The sequence below is a fragment of the Martes martes genome (assembly GCF_963455335.1).
Source record: "Martes martes genome assembly, chromosome: 12".
Classification (NCBI taxonomy): domain Eukaryota; kingdom Metazoa; phylum Chordata; class Mammalia; order Carnivora; family Mustelidae; genus Martes; species Martes martes.
This window is the reverse complement of record NC_137900.1, coordinates 69963215-69984463: the sequence shown is the minus strand read 5'-3', so window position 1 is coordinate 69984463 and position 21249 is coordinate 69963215. Positions and strand designations below refer to the sequence as shown.

The following is a 21249-nucleotide window of genomic DNA, read 5'->3' as shown; positions in this document are numbered from 1 at the left end:
AGTCTGCCACGTAAATTAACCTAAGGTCTACTGATTTTCATACCAGATCACTGGTTCACATTCTGTCCACAAATATGCCCTAAGCTTATATATTCCAATATGGACCACTGCTTTCCAAACAATCCCATACCTACACTGAGCTTAGAGATTTATTTCACTTTTAAAATATTTTCTATTATCACACTCTCATTCACCATCTCTTCTATATTTTCAGGATTGTGATGAAACAAGGTCAAGCCTGCCCACAGTCCCTAAACAGACACCTAGAGAAAAGCACTAAATTCCTATAATATATGATCTATAACACAAGCACAAAGAAGTGACCACACATAAGAGGTGTACAATGATTTTCAGGAAGCAGAACTAAAAATTAGGCATGGGTGTCTTGCTGAATAACAAAATTATGACTTAATAGCATAAAGTATTTCTCTTCTAAGTGTTTCTTAGAATAAAAGCTAGGTACTACTTTATTTGGAGCTCCTCAGGCAAATATAATTCATAACTTAGAGGTAGGCAAAAGTTGAAGACACAGAAAACAGTACCTGTAAAATAAAATATTGAGAAATTAGACCGCTGCAATATTTAAAAACCTCTGTTCATTAAAAGACGTCAGTATAGAAATGAGTAGGTAAGCCACAGACCAGAAAGGAAATATGTGCAAAATAGGTATTTGAAAAGGATCAATATCCACAATACATAAAAACCCCTACAGCTTAATAATAAAAAGATAAACCCAATAAAGTATGGACAGAAGATCTGAACAGACGCTTCACAGGATGAAATAAACAAATGGCCAATAAGCGCACACAAGAAAGTGCTCTGTATCATCAATCACCAGGGAAATACATATTTCAAACATAAAAAACCACAAACCACCCATTGGAAATGGGCAAATTAAAATGTTTAACAACTCTAATCTTTCGTAAGCATGTAGAACACTGGAACTCTCATACAAAGTTATGGAGTATAAAATCGTACAACCACTTTGTAAAAAAGGTCTACCAGTTTTTTAAATAAAACTAAACATAGTTCTATTCCTAGATATTTGCCCAAAAGAAATAAAAACATATGCTCATCAAAAGACTTACACAAAAATGGTCAAAGTTGCTTATTCAGAACATCACAAACCAGAAATTGACCATCAAAAGTATAAACAAAATGTGGTATAAGAAATTAAAAAGGGATGAACTACTGATAAATGCAACAAGATAATTGAATCTCAAAAACATTATGCTGAGTATGAAAGCAGTCTTATGAAAAAGAGAATATATTGCCTGATTCGATTCGATTCTATTCAGAATAGTTTGGGGGGGGGCAGATTTAACTGGAAGGGATCTTCCCAAGGTGCTGATAATGTTCTATATCTTGACAGAAGTTTGATTAGAATGGATCTGTAAACTATTTAAATGTACACTTACAATTTGTACACTTCACTGTATGCAAATTTTACTCAAGAGAAAATAAAAGTAAAAATAAAAACAAATTAAAAATATTACAAACCACAAGAGTAAAATTATACTTACGAAAAACAAATTCAATAATTTTTAGGAAAAAATACATAATCTAACTCAAGTATGTAAAAAAACCAAATGACCTTCGCACTTACCCGGATATCTGCCTGGCCTGCTCCCTCATGTATTCTTCAGGTCTCTGCTAAAACGCAATTTTAACAGGAAGTCCTTCTCTAACAATGCTATTTCAACAAACACCCCCAAGTCCCTCACTTTCTATCCTGTGTCCTCCTTAATATTTATTCATAACCTTTTGTATCACCACAAGAACACACTTGTTTATTGTGAGACTCTCCACCAGTGGAATGTAAACACTAAAAGAACAGTGGGGAGAAGGAAAGTATTCTTGAACACATTATCCATTTCCAACATATCACGCAACTGCAATCCATTTGAGCTTTGCGGTAGATTTAAATGAAGTGTCTGGCCTCAAAGAAATGTAAAAGAAATACAGTAAAGGAGGAATCTCTCCCTTCTTCTCTCACATCCACCTTTTGGTCTCTGCCTAGAGGGAAGCTGGAATTTCCACTGAAATCCACCTACTCTACATATCTGAGCCCTCTCCTACCCTTACTCTCTCAGCAAAGAAGAGTGACTAATCTGATAAATCAAAGTTTGATATTAATTTGGCCACATTTCACTAGAAGATGAAACCACTGAGCTAAGCCAGCCCATGTTCTTACCAGCATCTTGTCTCCTGTTACTTAAAGAGAACTACCAGGTCTTGATTTTCTCACTGCTACCTAGGACTGGCCGTGTGAAACTGGCCCATAGGCCTCACACATGCTCCATGTTGGGAAAGAAGTCTAAACAATTTGCTTTGCAAACCTAGTGAACTCCCTAGTCTAGGTAACATGAGTAGATTTGGAGTGGGAGGTTTCAAGTCTAAGCCATGTTCTCCAGTAGCTTTTTTTCTAAGAACCTTGAATTGAAGGTTCCAGGATGCACATCTAAATTAATAAAGTTTGTGCCAATATTCCATTTAGACAGTAATCATTGGATATATGCTGTATATCAGTCAGAATGCCAGAGGAGTTCTGAACTCCTAACTCAAGAAAAATAAAACAAAAAAATAAAAATAATGTAATACTCCATTGGTGCTAAATAACTTATTTTAATAAATTTGTCTTTAATACAAGTGTAAAACAACACTCCTACCCTTTCAACTATAGTTAAACCCACACTTCAAAGCTAATTCAATAATTAGTACCATGTTAATTCTGAAAAGTTTTTAACTACAAGAGTATCAAATATAATATAAAACCCAAATATTTAATGCTTTCTGATACAATACTGAAAATAAACTTCTTAGCATCCCAAGGCTATCAAATATCAAAGGTCCTCCCCCTAAAAAATCTTTTTTGATTTAACAAGTAAAAGCATAGTACCCTGCTGGTGTTTATATTAAAAATTTTTTTTTAATTTCTAACTTCAGTGTGATTTGAGTACTTCTATGCCATCCCCAAATGACTTATGTACATACTAACTCTTTACAGATAGATTCATTGTCTTGGTTGAAAAAAATCATGTTATTCTCAGTGTTTTAAAATTGTAACTAGATTTTTAAGCTATGAAATAAAGCAAGACAGTTTAACAGTACTTAGGACCCTTTCTTCTTCTCTCTCTCTCTTTTTTTTTTTTTTTTTGGCCAATAAGGACAGATTTAACATCATTCTTCATATGAGGTTTTAGTTTATGTTTCTTCTTGGTTAGCTGGTTAATATCAAATGCTCAAGGACAATTCTCATTAGAACTGAGCATTTCCACATAAGGGTAATTAGTTTTAATTTAAAATAAAATAATATATGTACATGTAGATTAAAATATAACAAACATGCAAATTAGTAAGAGACATTCAACTAGAAAACTGAAAAGTACCCATTAGAAAGGAGACATAAGGGAAATTTTAAACTGAAATGCTGAATCATTAAAGATACTACCATCAATGTATCCAGACCAGCTAAGAAAAGAAAGAAGAATATGTGAAATACTGACAATAATTTCTTCCACACTTAAAATGAATGGGTTTTAAGAGAGAAAAAAATAAGCTCCTAAAATGAAACTTACAAAGCAAAACATGGGCTTAGTAATTTATTAAAAATTATACCCCTGATTTTCTCTGGAGAAAAAGGAACATTATAAACAAGGGCATGAAATAGACTTCAGATTGAGACTCATACCAATACTCTGTTCTTGCTGAAAAATACTATTCTTTAAAAAATTAAATAAATTTCAGATATTTTCTACTTAATATGGGTTAAAAAAATACAATGTTTATGTCTGAAATAAAAACTAGTCATTTATTTTCATTCATAATATAAAGTGGTTTAGGTAAGGTTTACTTTTCCCAGTTCTCAAAGTTAAATAGGAATTGTATTCCATATCTAGAAATTATAATAGTAATATTAAGCATAAGTTTAATTTTGCTGAACTAAAGCTCAGATAGATTCAATTAAAAATGTGTATGAAGATACCTAAATAAAACAAAGGCTTTAATTTTTATTATTTTGCAATGATGGTAAGTTTACTTTTTCTAACATTAGGGAAAAAATCTAGTCTCCTTTATCAATATAAAACTATTAAAATAATCACAACAGAATCTTTTATATATAACTTAGGAAAACAATTTCACATGATACACTCATAACACTCACAAATTACAATCCAGAAAGAGACAATCTCCCCCAAACAGAAAGAAGTTCTTTCTTTTTGTCACCTCCATTCCTTATATATAATCTTTATTTCACATCATTTACATAGAAATATTTATCACAATCAGACAGGTAGATAAGAAAAAAAATTTCTGCCTTTAGAGCTCATAAAATAAATTTACTCAGTCTTCTTAGTATGTTTCTTTTTAACAGTATCTGAAGCATCAGCTATAGGTTTTGAGGTCGATGAACCAGTACCATTAAAAGATGATTTTGTTTCACTTTTCTTTTCACATGATGAAAATTGCTGCTGCCAGCCAAACAGCATCCGACTCACTGTATCCTCGAAAGAAGCAAAAGGCACAGTACCATTCTCTGTAATCATCATGGTTATCTGGAAAAAAAAAGTTCAATTTTGAATTGAAATACAAATGTTTTCTACTTCTCAAAACTGAGAAGAGACTGTAAATTTAAAAAGAGAGAAAGATTAAAAATACATTCTTATTTTTTACTCTTTAAAAAAAATTTTATTGAGTATAATTGACATAGTTCCAGATGTAAAACATGATTCAATATTTGTATATATCCCAAAGTGATCACAATAGGTCACCATAAGTTACATATTTTTTGTGTGATGAGAACTTTTAGCCCCTTTCATATATGTAATACACTACTGTTAACTATAGTCACTAGGCTGCACATTACATCCCCATGACTTATAACCAGACGTTTGTACTTTTTGAGTCCCTTAATCCATTTCACCTCCCCAACCCTCTGCCTCTGACAGCCACCAATCTATTTCTTATATTTAGTTTTGTCTTGTTTGTTCATTTGTTTTGTTTTTTAGATTTCACATATAAGTGAAATCATGTAGTGTTTGCTTTTCTCTAATTTCACTTAGCTTAACGTCCTCAAGATCCATCCATGTTGTTGCAAATGGCAAGATTTCATTCTTTTTATTGCTGAATATCCCATTGTATAGATATGTGTATATATATACACACACATATATATTACATCTTCTTCATCCATTCATCCATCAACTGACATGTTGTTTCTATTATCCTGGCTAATATAAATAATGCGGCAATGAACATGGGGGGTGCATCCATCTTTTTTAATAAGTGTCTTCATTTTCTTCAAATATCCAAAATGGAACTGCTAGATCATATGGTAGTTCTATTAATTTTTTTTGAGAAACTTCCATACTGTTTTGCACGGCGGTTGCACCAACTTAACATTCTCACCCACAGTGCACAAGGGTTCCCTTTTTTCCACATCCTCATCAACACTTGCTACGTCTTGTCTTTTTGATAACAGCCATTCTGACAGGTGTGAGGTGATGTCTCTTTGTGATTTTGATTTGCATTTCCTGATTATCAGTGATGGTGAGCATCTTTTCACATACCTGTTGGCCATCTGTATGTCTTTGGAAAAATATCCACTCAGAGCTATCCATTTTTTAATGGGATTGTTTGTTTCTTTGCTATCCAGTTGTATAAGTTCTTTATGTATTCTGGATATTAACCACTTATCAGATATATGATTTGCTAATATTTTCTCCCATTCAATAGGTTGTCCTTTCATATTGCTAACAGTTTCCTTTGCTGTATAGTTATTTTTTTTAATTTGCTGTGCAGTTTTTTTAGCTTAATGTAGTTCCACTTGTTTATTTTTGCTTTTGATGTCTTTGCTTTAGGCGTCAGATCCAAAAAATAGCCAAGACTGATGTCAAGGAGCTTACCACCTATACTTTCTTCTAGGAGTTTTATGGTTTTGGTTCTTCAATCCATTTTGAGTTAATTTTTGTGTATGGTGTAAGACAGTGCTCCAATTTCATCCTTTTGTATGTGGCTCTCCAGTTTTCCCAGCACCATTTATTGAAGAAACCATCCTTCCTCCATGATATATTCTTGACCCCTTTGTCATAAATTAATTGACTATATATGCATGGATTTATTTCTGAGCGAAAACACATTCTTTAATCTTTTGGAGAAACAAACTCAGCTAGATTCTAGAAAATCTCTGTTCTCTACAAGTTTATACTTAACCAAAGCAAAAGAACATAACTCATTAATAATAATAATACAAGGTACCATATTTTGGGGTGCCAAATGAGCAGTATAACCACAAAAAGACATTTAGTATTCAAAGGAAACAGGAAGATAAAATAACATCTATAGTCTATACAAAACAACCAATAACAGCAACCACTACTATGCTCTTAACATGTGCCAGAACTTTGATAAGTGTTCTATATGATCCATCCTCTATATGATCTTAGTCTCTTTAAATTTAACCCAACAATTACTCCACTATTACTCTCAGCATAGAGATGTGAACAAAGGCTGATAGGTTCAGTAACTTGCCCAAAGTCATAGAACTAATAAACAGTAAAGCAGTTTGGACACCCAGATTTTGAGCTCAATCACTAAATACAGTGCATTCTATCATTATCTAAGGTCACAGACTTTCAGTAAATTGCAGAATACTACCCTTAGGAGGGAGAATAGAAAGTCTCTAATCACCCAATTTTTCCCACATGTATATACAAAGTATGAAGACATAAGAGGATGGAACATAAAGTGCTACCAATTCTTTATCTAGCAAAATGCAGTGTTCAGAGATGCTCAGATTTACTCAAAAAATTAGACTGGTACCAAAATGGATCTGAGGGAAGATTGTTAAAGACTAGAATGGTTCCGAAAAGCCCAAGAATTTCCAAAAGACAATTCCTCCAGCAGATCTAAGATAATGAATCAAATTAGAAAATTTTGGAATCAAATCTCCACAAGAGGACCTTACCGAATCCATTTGGTTGAGGAAAATGGAATCAAGAACAAAGTTCTTACTGGGGCCCCTGGGTTGCTCAGTCATTAAGCATCTGCCTTCGGCTCAGGTCAAGATCCCAGGGTACTGGGATCTAGCCCCACATCGGGCTCCCTGCTCAGTGGGACGCCTGCTTCTTCCTCTCTCACTTCCCCTGCTTGTGTTACCTCTCTCACTGTGTCTCTGTCAAACAAATAAATAAAATCTTAAAAAAAAAAAAAAAGAATAAAGTTCTTACTAACTGCAATACTGTCTAGTAATGAGGAACTGGGAGACAGGTGTCCATCAAGAACGCACAAGTGAAATGTATACTGTGCAACTGTTAAAAGAAATACGTAGAAAAGTAATAACAGAAAAATTCTTAAAAATACTGTTAGGTGAAAATGAGACAAAGAACAAGAGCTATAATGTACTGCCATTTAAATAAATTAAAAATACACACATACACAACATTGTGGATGCACAAAATGTCACAGAATTGTATACTATGAACAGTTCATTTTGTTTTGTAACTTTGCCCTCAATAAAAACAAAATAACAAACTTTTTAAAAGATGCATGCACATGAGCTCCAAGCCAGCCATGACTTTAAAAAATGCCTTATATCAAACAAACCCAGTCTCTCACCAAAATCAATATAAAAAACAAATACACAAAACAACCATTAAAAGGCAGTAGAGAATAACAAATCAGGTCAAACCTAATAGGGCTATGATTCCCCCTAAGAGAAAGTTAATTGAGTAAGGTGAGGTCCACATTCAACCTTTTTTCTTTTTAATGATATGTGTCAATTCACAGCAAACCCAAGTCCAAAATGGGCTAAGGAGACAAAGGCCGCAGTGTGAGAAGGCCAAAGCATCTGGGACTTGAGGGCAATACAGCTCAAAGAGAAGAGAACCACAAAAAAGCCCAAAGATCCACACATAACTTGCCCTGGAGAAGTTTACCAACCCTAAACTGTGCAAACACGGAAAGATTTCAAAAACCTAGCAGACAGCAACATATGGAAGCCTTAAAGTAGATCACAGACACTTCGGCAGCCAGCTTAAGGTTGGAGTTCAAAACCAGCCAAAGTGGAACTGCCTAGGGATATACCTCAAGTTTAAACTGAGACCCCAAAAGGGTCACATTCTAGAAGGGCAAACCCAAAACAGAACAGCATGAACAAAACCTAAAAGCAACTGCCGACAGGATTAAAATAATCTGCTTGTTCATTATACCTGGCTGCCAGAAAAAGATTGAATGTAGTCCCTGCCCTGAAAGTCCTTACAGAGTAGTCAGAGGCTGGTCAGAGACAGAGTAAACCAGTAATTACAGAACATAAAAGAATAAATGCAGTGATGGAGGTCTGGTCACAAATATTTAAGTATCAGATACAGATTGGAAGTCATTTCCAGATAAGTAAAAGGTAAAGGCATGAATATGAATGTGGTCACCTAGAGAGAGAATAGAGTAAGAAGAGTCTAAATACTGGGTGCCTGGGTGGCTCAGTCATTAAGCGTCTGCCTTCCGCTCAGGTCGTGATCCCAGGATCCTGAGACTGAGCCCAGCATGGGCTCCTTGCTCAGCAGGAAGCCTGCTTCTCCCTCTCCTACTCCCCCTGCCTATGTTCCCTCTCTGTGTCTCTCTCTCTGCCAAATAAATAAATAAAATCTTAAAAAAAAAAAAAAGAAGAGTCTGAATATCATCTACAAATTTATGTCATTATTGGGTAAGATCTAAGAAGAACTTCTTTATATTAAATTATTCTTTAGAATAGTTACAATAAGGTGTACTAGCATGATTACCTTGGTCATAGCTTAACTTCATGGACTGCCAATAACAAATAAAAAAATTCTAAAAACCATTGTCCACTGTCAGGAAAACAGCAAAGTCTTTTTACAAACACTAAAAGCGAAGACTGTCAGGATCTAAAGTATTTCCTGAGAACATGAACTACAGTATTTTTCAAAGTCGAGTGTTTTAATAGAATCTCCACTCCCAGTAGACTCATCACTCAGCTGAGAAGAATTGCTGGCATCAGAAATTACTGCTGAGATAGACTTATGAGGTTCAAGGACAAACTTCTGTGAATTCAGCCTCTTATCAGGTCTTGATTCAGCAAGGTGACACAAATATAATGGTAACAAATGGAATGAACCTTTATTCTTTTACAAATAAAATATAAAACTGTCTCCTTATTTAGCAAACTATTAACAGAAAAAGCATAATCCCTAAATTAAATGCATTTGACTTCCCAGTCTCTTGCTTAAAAAGGGAAAGAAGGAAAAGAAAGTAGAAACCCTAAAGACAATCTCATATACACAACATATCCTAAAATATAAACTAATTCAGGGAAAAAAAAAACAAAACTATTAAAAGCTCTTCCACATTCTTTATGTAATATCTCATGTTATAGAATTTCAAAGATGCCCAGAAAAATGTGACATACAATAAGTTCTTTAAGGGCACAAACAGTACTTAATGTGCTTCTAGATCCTCTACAGAGCCTAGCACAGAGTACAATGAATAAACATAATTTCTACCTCACATTAACTGAACGAATCTATATAAGCAAAATTTGCACTATTACTCTCTCTCCACCCAGAACATACTTCTTGTCTCTGAGTCCTCAGATCCAATTCTTTGCAGGGCAACTCCTGTGTCTACTCCATTAAGCCCTTTGGACAACCTCCAACAAAAGTCTCCTTGCCCTTGAATGAACTCCCAATGGCAAGTGGCATATTCAACCATGTTTTCTGGTCATCTATGCTTTCTTCACTGGTGATGTCACTCACTCAGGCATCAGTAATTATTAACCTGATGATGTCAAATAAATTAAAATTTTAAGATTTCAATTTTTATAAATGTCCTTTTCAATAAACTGGGTAAATTGTTCATTTCTGGTAGTACAATCTTAGATAATTAAGTATGGAAGAATTCAATACAGAAAGACCTCTAAAAGAGGCTTTTGACCATTTATCAGTCAGTCAAATATATATTTAAAATCTACTTGGGGCGCCTGGGTGGCTCAGTGGGCTAAGCCTCTCTCTGCCTTCGGCTCAGGTCATGATCTTAGGGTCCTGGGATCAAGCCCCGCATCAGGCTCTCTGCTCAGTAGGGAGCCTGCTTCCCGCTCTCTCTCTGCCTGCCTCTCTGCCTACTTGTGATCTCTGTCTGTCAAATAAATAGATAAATTAATTTTTAAAAAGAATTTAAATAAATAAATAAATAAAATCTACTAAAGTACTAAACGAATTGCCAGGGATACAGTGATAAATGAAACAAATATGATCCCATCCTCAAAGTTTAAAACTACAGTGTAGGGGTGCCTGAGTGGTTCAGTGGGTTAAGCCTCTGGCTTCGGCTCAGGTCATGATTTCAGGGTCCTGGCATGGAGCCCCGCATCTGGTTCTCTGCTCAGCAGGGAGCCTGCTTCCCCTCTCTCTCTCTGCCTGCCTCTCTGCCTACTTGTGATCTCTGTCAAATAAATAAATAAAATCTTTTAAAAAAAAATAAAAGTAGAGTGTATATGTCTCATATTTCTCTTTCTCATATTTCTCTTCATAATATCTTAAGGACAGAGTCTGGGTCTTATTCCAAGTTGATATGCCCATATGTATCCCTCACAGGGCCTAATAACACTGTCCCTCATTCATGTTTTCATTTACATACTATCTGAATACACCTCTCAACAGCATGCAGCACAACTCACTAGAATCTATTCTTCCTAAAATTGTATCTTGGTTTTCCCCTTGCCTAACAACTTCTCTCCAGTTTCCCCTTCTGATTCTTCCTTCTCTAAGTATTAAAGAATCTCATAGCTCTGTCCTCATTCCTGTCTCACTCTGTTTCTCTCTCTATGTAATATAACTGCCTCCTTAAGTTAATTTATAAATTAAATACAATCTCAATAAAAAAATACCAACAAGTTTTTTATAGAGTTAAGACAAATTACTATTTTTTTAAAGATTTTTTTATTAATTTATGTGACAGACAAAGATCACAAGTAGGCAGAGAGGCAGGCAGAGAGAGAGGAGGAAGCAGGCTCCCCGCTGAGCAGAGAACCCAATGAGGGGCTGAGCCGAAGGCAGAGGCCCCAACCCAGTAAGCCACCCAGGCACCCCAAGACAAATTGCTATTAAAGTTCATATTGATATGCAAAAATAGCTGGAAAAAAGTTGAAGAGAAAAACAAACATGCAAGAATATCCAAAAAACACTGAAAGCAAAAAATTCCAAAAGTACCTGATTCTCCATAGCGTTATAGATAGAACAGGGAGCCAGACTTTTTAAATTTTGCCAGTCAGATAAATAAGAAATGATATCTGAGTGTTATTTTAATTAATTTCTCAAATGGTTAGTGTTGCATATCTTTTCACATGTTTGAAAGATATCATATCTTCTCTGTGTGAATTGTCTGTTGACAGCTTCCTTTTAATTCTTCTATCAGGTTTTTGGCCCTGTATCCCTTAATTTTTAAGAAGTTGTTATATATTACATAGATAAGCCTCTGTGATATACGTCACAAGTACTTCCATCACAATTTGACAGCTGTATTTTTTACTTTGTCCATGGTGCTTTCTTCCATGCAACTTTTTCAAAAAGTGTTAGAGTCAAACTTATCAACCTTTTGTTTATAGAAAAAGAATAAAGAAAGCCCAGAGTAAGTACAAGAAAGGACATACTATAGACCTGAAATTAGTGAAATATCATACAGAAAACAATGACACCAAAGGCTGGGTCTTCCCAATAAACAATGAAATTGATAAACATTTAGTAGGATTGATTTAAAAAGAAGATACAAATGACCAATACCAGGAACTAAAGCAGGGACATTACTACAAATTCTACGGACATTAGAAGGGTAACAAAGAAGTGCCAGGAAAATTTCATGCCAATAAAATAAAAAATTTAAGCAAAATGCCAAATTCCTTGAAAAATACAACTTACCAAGTGAACACAAGTAAAATAGAAAATAGTCTTTTTTTTTAAAGATTTTATTTATTTATTTGACAGAGAGAGATCACAAGTAGACAGAGAGGCAGGCAGAGAGAGAGAGAGGGAAGCAGGCTCCCTGCTGAGCAGACAGCCCGATGCGGGACTCGATCCCAGGACCCTGAGATCACGACCCACGCCAAAGGCAGTGGCTCAACCCACTGAGCCACCCAGGCGCCCCAGAAAATAGTCTTATATCAAACACTGAACCAAGAAATAGTATCAAACCTACATAAATGCTTTCAGAGAATAGAGAATTGAACACTTCTCAACTTATTTAATGAGCCAAGTGTTATGCTGATATAAAAATCAGACAAAGAAATTACAAAGAAAACTGCAAACCAATATCCTTCATGAACACACTGGAAAAAAGTCTTTTCAAAGTATCAGCAAATTGAATCTAGCAATATACAAAATGGATACATCATAGCTAAATGAGGTTTTTCACAGAAATGAAAGGTTGATACAACATTTTTAAAAATCAATGTAATCTAATATATTAACAGAATACAGGAGAAAAAAACCATATAATCACCTCAACCAATCCAGAATAAAGCATTTAACAAAATTCCAAACCAATTCATGATAAAAATTCTCACCAAATTAGGAATATAAAGGAATTTCCTCAACCTGATAAAGTATATTGATAAGAACTTACAGCTCACATCAATATTAATGTATGATGAATGTCTTCCCACTAAGGTTAGGAACAAGACAAAGATGTCTACTCTCACTAACCATTTCTATTCACCATTGTACTGGAGGTTCTAGCCAGGACAATAAGGCAATAAAAAGAAATAAACAGTATCTATTAAAAAGGAAAAAGTAAAAAATTATGGACAAGATTGCATATGTAGACAATACTAAGAAATCTATACAAAATATACCAGAACTAACACGTAAATTTAGAAAGGTCACAGGATACAAGAAAAACAAGAATCAACCATAAATCCATATATAAACAATATAAACTGTAAAATTGAACATTTTTAAATTACTATGTATAAAGGCATCCAAAAATATTAACTACTTCAGGATAAGTTTAACAAAATATATGTAAAACAATGAAAACACAAAAATTTAAGAAGACCTAAATAAACAGAGAAATATATCATATTGATAGACCGGCAAGTTCAATATTTTTAAGATATTATTTCTCCCAAATGGATCTATAAACACAACACAATCTCAATCACAACCCTAGAAGCCTTGTTGGGTTTTTTTTTTGTATAAAGTGACATGCTAATCATAACACTTACATGAAAATGTAAGACACCTAAAATATCCAAAGAAATCTTGAAAAAGAATAAATTTGAAGTACTTATACTACTTGATTTCAAGACTTATTATAAAATTATAGTTATATAAGATAATTTGGTATTGGTTAAAGATAGACATATAAATCAGCAGAACAGAATATTGTCCAGAAATAAACCCACACATAGAAGGGCAACTGATATTCAACAAAGGTGCAAATATACTTCAATGAGGGAAAAGAGAGTCTTTTCAACAAATAGTCCTGGAACAAACTTGTGTTCACATGGAAAAAATAAATCTGATCCTTATCTTATGCCAATCATAAAACTTAATTTGAAATGGATCACATACCTAAATATAAAGGCAAAAACTGTATGAAGAAAATACAGGTGAAAAATCCTCACAACCCTGGGGTAGGTATGGAAGAATTACTTACATAGTACACAAAAAAGCAGGGCTCTAAAAGGAAAATTTCATAAGTTGAACTTCATCAAAATTAAAAACCTCTTTTCAAAAGACAATCTTAATGAAATAAAAAAGAAAGCTACCAACTAGGAGGAAAATATTTGCAATTCATGTATGTCATAAAGGATTGATATCCTAAATATACAGAGAACTGTTACAACTCAATAAGAAGACAAACCATCCAAATTTCAAAAATGGGCAAAGACCGAACAAACACTGGTTAACAATAATAATATAAATGGCCGATAAGCACAGGAAAAGATGCTCAAATTTCTATCAAAGAACTGTAAAAAAAAACAAAAACAAAAAAAACCTACAGGGAGATACCACTACATATATTGGAAACAGCTAAAGACTGAAAGTAACAAATATTGGCAAGGATGTAGAACAACTGGAACTCTCATACACTGCTGGTAGTAATGTTTGATGGGTACAACCATTTTGGAAAACAGTGTGTCAGTTTCTTTAAACATTAAACAAAACATATGCTTTCCATATGACCCAGTAATTCCACTCCTAGTCATTTATCCAAGAGAAATGAAAATACATGTCCACACGAAGTACATGTGTTCATAGCAACTTTATTCATAATAACCTTATTAGAAAACTAAAAAACTAGAAACAATCCAAAATCTGTCAACAGATAACTGGATAAACAAACTGGGGTGTATAATGCTACTCAGCAATACAAAGGAATATCCAACAGCATGGGTAAATCTCAAAAATATTACGCTGAACACAGGCACCTGAGTGGTTCAGTTGGTTAAGAGGCCAACTCTTGATTTTGGCTAGGTCATGATCTCAGGGTCCTGGGATCAAGCCCAATGTTGGGCTCCCCACTAAGCGGGGAATCTACCTGTCCCTCTGCCCCTCCCCCCTACTCGAGTTTGTGCTCTCTCTCTCAAATAAAATCTTAAAAAAACACATTACGCCCAACAAAAGAAGCCAGACACAAAAGATACATAGTTTATGATTCCATTTATATGAAACTTGAAAAAAGATTAATCTATAGTGACAGAAACTGGGTAAGTGGTACCCTGGAGCTACAAGCAATAGTTGGGATTTACTGGAGTAATACACAAGGACCTTTCTGAAGTAACGGACATACTCTGTATCTTGATTGTGATGATTACGCACGCACATAAATTTGTCAAACTCATCAAAATGTAATCTTAGAATGAGTATATTTTATTGTATGAAAACTTAGTAAGTTAGGTTTTTAAAAGTTTTTTTTAAAGAGCTTGTTCCTAAGTTTTTGATAAATGTAACAGCCCTTTGAATCATCCTTTGTATTTCTGGAAAACGTACTGTCAATCAGTCAGATTAATTTTCTCTATAAGATCCTTTAGCCCAATTTTTTCAGATCTGACACCCTGAATAAAAGACCACATATAATAAGGATGAGAAATCAGAGTACATGAAAGAATGAGTCGGTGGCTTGGGTATTAGAGGGATCTGAAAGAAAAAAAATGCTACTTTGCTAAAACATTTTCTAACAGAGATACTGATGAAGTTGGGCTCTGTACCACACACTGGGAGACCTCTTGCTGTAGGTTATACCTAGAAAAGGAATGAAGAGGTCACAAGATATGTGACTCTTCAGCTTTGTCAGATATTGGCAAACTGCTCTCCCAAGCTACTTCTATTTATACTCTCTCCAAATCCCTTTAAAATAGTTTATATGCTTTGTCTTCGATTCCTCTTATTCACCTCAGTCTATTATAATCACTTTTCTATTCTCTACTAGTCCACTGAAACTGTTTTTACCAAGGTCACCAAATACCTCTTCATTTCAAAATCCAACAGACTCTTTTCAGTTTTAATAACTCTTAACCACTGAAGTCTCCCTGTGTTTTATTTCACAGTAACACTATTTCACTATAACTCCTTATACCAAGGAGCCAAAAGATAATCCATGCCTCTCAAACTTTTCTCTAATCATCTCTTGTGAGTGAACTTGGAAGGGCTCAAAACAAAGGCATGCCAAATATAAAATGTCAGATTTTGTCTCTTCTTAAAAAATGTGACTTTTGGGGTGCCTGGGTGGCTCAGTGGGTTAAAGCCTCTGCCTTCAGCTCAGGTCATGATCCCGGGTCCTGGGATCGAGCCCCGCATCAGGCTCTCTGCTCAGCAGGAAGCCTGCTTCCTCCTCTCTCTCTGCCTGCTTCTCTGCCTACTTGTGATCCCCGTCTGTCAAATAAATAAATAAATAAATAAATAAATCTTTAAAAAAAAAAATGTGACTTTTGAATTCTATCCCATAATATATTCCTGTTTAACTTAAAAACGTTTATAATAATTGACACTGAGATCAACCAATGGTATATAATATACCACATTTATAACGTGACTTTGTACAGTTACTGCCCCCAAAAGCCATAGATCCCTTAGAATATGTCTAACTCTAGCTTAAGAAACATAAATGACTTGCTCAAAATTGTGAAACCTGGATTTCACATGCTCACTCCAAAGCCCATATGCTTTTCCCTACATCAACAGTCTTAACTGGCACCTATTTCTTTACTCTGAGACTTGGATTTTAACAATCATTAATGACTTATGAAAGCTGGCAAAGTAGAACTGAGTTCTCCTTGAATGAAATGAGGACCCTACAAGGGCTGAATATCACTGAATATTCAGTTTGCTTGGGCTATGGAAGAAAGGAAAGGAAGGTTAAGAGAGAGGGAAAGAGACAAGAAGAGGAGGAGGAAGAAGTTTAACACATTTCTCTCAGGAAGAAAGAAAATTAATAGATCAGACATGGAAAATATTAGTTGCTATATATTTGAAACATAATGAACAAGCATTTGTGTATATATGCAGGCTCCTTATACCTCCAAAATAAAGAATATACTTACTTTTCATATATAAAAATAATTATAAAATCTCATCAATACTTGTAAGGAAATGAAGTCTCAACAAACACAAGAATAACAGACGGACCACATATACCATCTATAATGCAGTAAAAGAAAAGTTTTTAAAAGTTTAAAAGATTTTTTTAATTTCTGAAATTTTAAGACACACTCTTAAACATTTTTGGTGAAAGAAGAAATTCTAATTGTAAGTTAAGAGGAATTTAAACTGGGGCGCCTGAATGACACAGTCAGTTAAGCGTCTGTAAGTTTTGGTTCAGGTCATGATCTCAGGGTCTTGGAACTGAGCCCTGCATCCGGCTCCTTGCTCAGCGAGGAATCTGCTGAAGTATATCTTACCCTCTCCCTCTACCTCTCCCCACACTTGCTTGCATGCTCGCTTGTTCTCTCTAAAATGAATGGGTAAATCTTAAAAAAAAAAAAAAAAAAAAAAAAAAAAGGAATTTAAACTGAATGACAGTAAAAGCACGTACACGAAAACCTGTGACATGAGACACAGCAATGTAAAACAGTATGATTGAGAGGAACAACAAAACCAAAAATTGGTCCCCTGAAAAGATTGACAATATACAAAAACCTCTGATAAGACGGATCAAATAGATCCTTGACGACAGAATAACTAGTTCTAGACTCCAGGCATAAAAACCATAAACCTGACCAAAAAAAGAGGTAAGTACTTTTACGATCTGACAACAGAGAGTATAAGACTGATCATGAAAAGAGAGTAACTGATAAAGTGATCCATATATGTACCTCACTTCTGCCTCAGAACAATTCTCAAGCAGAAAGCTTGAAGTGAACTGACATGGCAGAGACTGAACTCAGTGAAGCTAAACAGACTTGGATCTGCAGGGCAGGGTATCAAATGAGAGGAAAATGGGTAAGCATGGGGCGGGGGGGGGGGGGGTAGAGGAGACTTCAGATATCTATATGGGATGGTGCCACAAGTCCTTGGCTTAGGGCTAGCCTGCATACGTCAAGAGAGAAACTTCCTGTGGCCTATCACAGAGTGGCTGCTAGTGGGTTGAGATATCAAAAGATACACTACAGATTGAGCAATGGTAGGGGAAATTTACTTTGTTTCTCTTACAGAACACACAATTTAAATACTTGTATTAAAGCTTTCTATGTGTTTGTTTTATTTTTGTGGAGTTATTCTCTTTGAAAAGAGAAATCATATTTATTAGCATCTCTCTATATGCCAAAACACTAGATTATTATCCAAAACAGATTGCACATTTCCTGACTACACAAACAACATAGGAAAAGAGCAAAGTAAAGAAAAATAAATAATTACTGCCAAATTTTCCCCTATATATTCTATCAATTCATTTTTTTATATCTAAGAAATGAAAAACTACAGTAGCTACTCAGAAACAAATGAAAAGCCATTTAAAAATCGATATAAATCTAAATGGAATTTAGACAAAAATATGGGTTAAAATGCACATTCTATTTAGAAATTGGTGGATAACTAGGAAAATGCTGGGAAATATTATGAGACAAGTTCAATACTATATGTTATTATCACATTGCAATATGGTATTTAAGTTTAGGTTTTATTTTAAAGAAATCTATGTCCAGCAATTATTGTAAGAAAAACTCATTTTTATTGAACAAATTAAGCCTTCAACAAAAACTGATGCTTGTAATTAAAAAGTTCAAGATAATGGTTTACTAATAAGCCCATAATACATGTTCATTTTCTTTAAAGTTAGAATATCTCAGAAATTATACAGTTCTCAACACTCTTTCAGGATGAAAACACTCAACAAGTGAGGAATAGAAGGGAACTAACTTCCTCAATCTGATAAAGGGCATCAATGAAAGACCCACAGTTAATATCATACTTAATAGTGAAAGACTAAATGGCAACTGAGGGTTGCCAGGGGGAGGGGAGGTTGGTGGGGTTATGGACATTGGGGAGGGTATGTGCTATGATGAGTGCTGTGAAGTGTGTAAACCTGGCAATTCACAGACCTGTACCCCTGGGGCTAATAATACATTATATGTTTATTAAAAGATTAAAAAATTATAAAAAAAAAAAAAAGAAAGACTAAAGATCTTCACCATAAGATCTAGGAAAAAGACAAGGATGTTTGTTCTATTTCTACTAAACACTGTATTAGATTGTCTAGCCAGAGCAACTACACAAGAAAATTAGATAGAAAACATGCAGATTGGAAAGAAAGAAGCAGGGGCTCCTGGGTGGTTCAGTCAGTTAAGCAGCCAACTCTTCACTTTGGCTCGGATCCTGGGATCAAGCCCTGTGTCTGGCTCTGTGCTCAGCTGCAAGCCTGCCTGAGGATTCTCTCTCTCCCACTCCTTCTCCCTCTGCCTCTCTCCCCGCCTCAAGTAAATAAATCTTTAAAAAAAGGAAGTAATACCATCTCTATCTGAGGTTAACATGATCTTAAATATATAAAATCCTAAAGAATCCACACCAAAAAAACCCACAAAACCTATTAGGGCTAACAAACAAGTTTATTTGCAAGATTACAGAAGACAAGATAAAAAATCAATTTTATTTCTACACATTTACAATGTACAACCTGGAAAACTAAAAAGCAATTACATTTACTACTGCATTAAAAACAACAGGAAGAAATTTAACAAAAGGAGTGTACAACTTGTACACAGAAAACATTATGAAAAAATATTTTAAAAGACCTAATAAAAAGGGGAAGGAGTCAAGATGGCGGGGTAGGAGGCTGAGATGACATCAGGTAGCAGGAGATCAGCTAGATAGGTATCAAACCATTCCAAACACCTACAAATCCAACAGGACATGGAAGAGAAGAAGAGCAGCAATTCTAGAAGCAGAAAATCGACCACTTTCAGAAAGGTAGGGCCTGAGGAGAAGTGAATCCGAAGCAACGGGAAGATAAGACTGTGGGGGGAGGGGCCAGCTCCCAGCAGGCAGCAGAGCAATGGAGCACAAAATCAGAAACTTTAGAAGTCTGCTCCACTGAGGGACATCACTCCAGAGGCTAAGCAGGGGTGGAGCCCTCGTGGAGACAGGGTGGTCTCAGGTCCCGCAGGGTCACAGAAGGATCGGGGGTGTCTGAGTATAGCAGAGCTTGCAGGTATTAGAGTGGGGAAGCCGGCTACAGAGACAGAGCAGAGGAGTGAGCTCTTAGCTCGGGGTTACCTTAAACTGTGATCCGTGGCACAGTCAAGACACTGCTCTTTGAGCAGGGACCCCACAAGTGGCAGATCTGGGGAGACCCCCCCCCCAATGGAAGAGCAGCAGGGATCTACTGGGTTTGGAGACTCCAAATGAGGCTGTGTGCCAGAGACAGAAACGCTCCGTCACAGGCCAGGTAAGCTTGGAACGCAGGTGGAGACCAGGGAGATGGGAGTGATTGAGTGCTTTTCTCTGAGGGTGCACTGAGGAGTGGGGTCCCAAGCCCTAGGCTCCTCTGGGCCGGAGATTGAGAGGTCGCCATTTTCATTCCCATCCTCCAGAGCGCTACAGAAACCGTTCAGGGAACAAAAGCTCCGGAGAGCGAACCAGAGTAGATTACTTAGCCCAGCCCCTGGCAAGGGCGGTGTAATTCCACTTCCGGCAAAGACACTTGAGATTCACTGTAATATGCCCCTCCCCCAGAAGATCAGCAAGAACATCCAGCCAAGATCAAGCTCACTGATCAAGAACAGCAGAACTGCAGAGGAGGGTAAAGCAAAGCATGGAATTCATGGCTCTCTCCCCATGATTCTTTAGTCTTGCAAAGTTAATTAAACTTTTTAAAATTTTTTTCTTATTCTAATTTTTTTTAACTTTTACTCTTTCCTCTTTTAACGTTTTTTAACTAGTTTATCTTAATAACACCTTTCTTAAAAAAAATCTTTTTGAACCTTTATTATTATAGTCATATTTTATCCTTCATTGTATCTAACTTTATCTTTAGTATACACATAAGGTTTTTTCTTCAAAAAAATTTTGGGATACAAATTCTTCTAACAGATCAAAATACACATTAAATCTACCACAGGGTTTGCTCTAGTCTCCACCTGAGCAAATTCTTTCCACTTTCTTTTTCTTTCTTTTCCCAACCGACTTATCAACTCCTTTCTTAGAATTTTTTTTAAATTTTCATCTTTACCATCATATTCCATCCCTTAATTGTGTTTACCCTTATTTTTATGTGTATATATATATATGTTTTTCTTTCTTTAAAATTTTGGGAGGTAGTTTCTTCTAAGAGACCAAAATACTCCCAAAATCAAGTGGGTCGCTCTGTTCTACTCACCAGTCTAACATATATATTTTCTCTTTTCTTTCTCTTTTTAAAATTTCTTTTTTTAACTTCTTTTTACCTCCTTCTTCTCCCCACGATTTGGGTTCTCTTCTGATTTGGTTAATGCACATTTTTCGGGGTCTTTATTACCCTTTTAGTATTTTATTCTCTCGTTCATATATTCTTATATGGATAAAATGACAAGACAGAAAAACTCACCACAAAAAAAAAGAAGAGGCAGTACCAAAGGCTAGGGACCTAATCAATATGGACGTTGTAATATGTCAGATCTAGAGTTCAGAATGTTGATTCTCAAGGTGCTAGCTGGGCTCAAAAAAGGCATGGAAGATATTAGAGAAACTCTGTCTGGAGAAATAAAAGCCCTTTCTGGAGAAATAGAAGAACTAAAATCTAACCAAGCTGAAATCAAAAAAGCCATTAATG

The 21249-nt window shown here is 35.3% G+C and overlaps 1 protein-coding gene across 2 annotated transcripts in view; it reads right to left on the bottom strand.

Moving 5' to 3' along the window:
- Window positions 1-3589: 3589 nt before the first annotated feature.
- The window catches only part of TMEM38B (transmembrane protein 38B), a 55656-nt gene continuing 37996 nt past the window's right edge, over window positions 3590-21249 (bottom strand). For both annotated transcript variants that reach the window (XM_080819792.1, XM_080819793.1), the window contains exon 6: window positions 3590-4556. In XM_080819792.1, coding sequence (XP_080675918.1) covers window positions 4341-4556 — 216 coding nt within the window. In that variant the 3' untranslated portion in view covers window positions 3590-4340. The remainder of the gene's footprint in view (window positions 4557-21249) is intronic.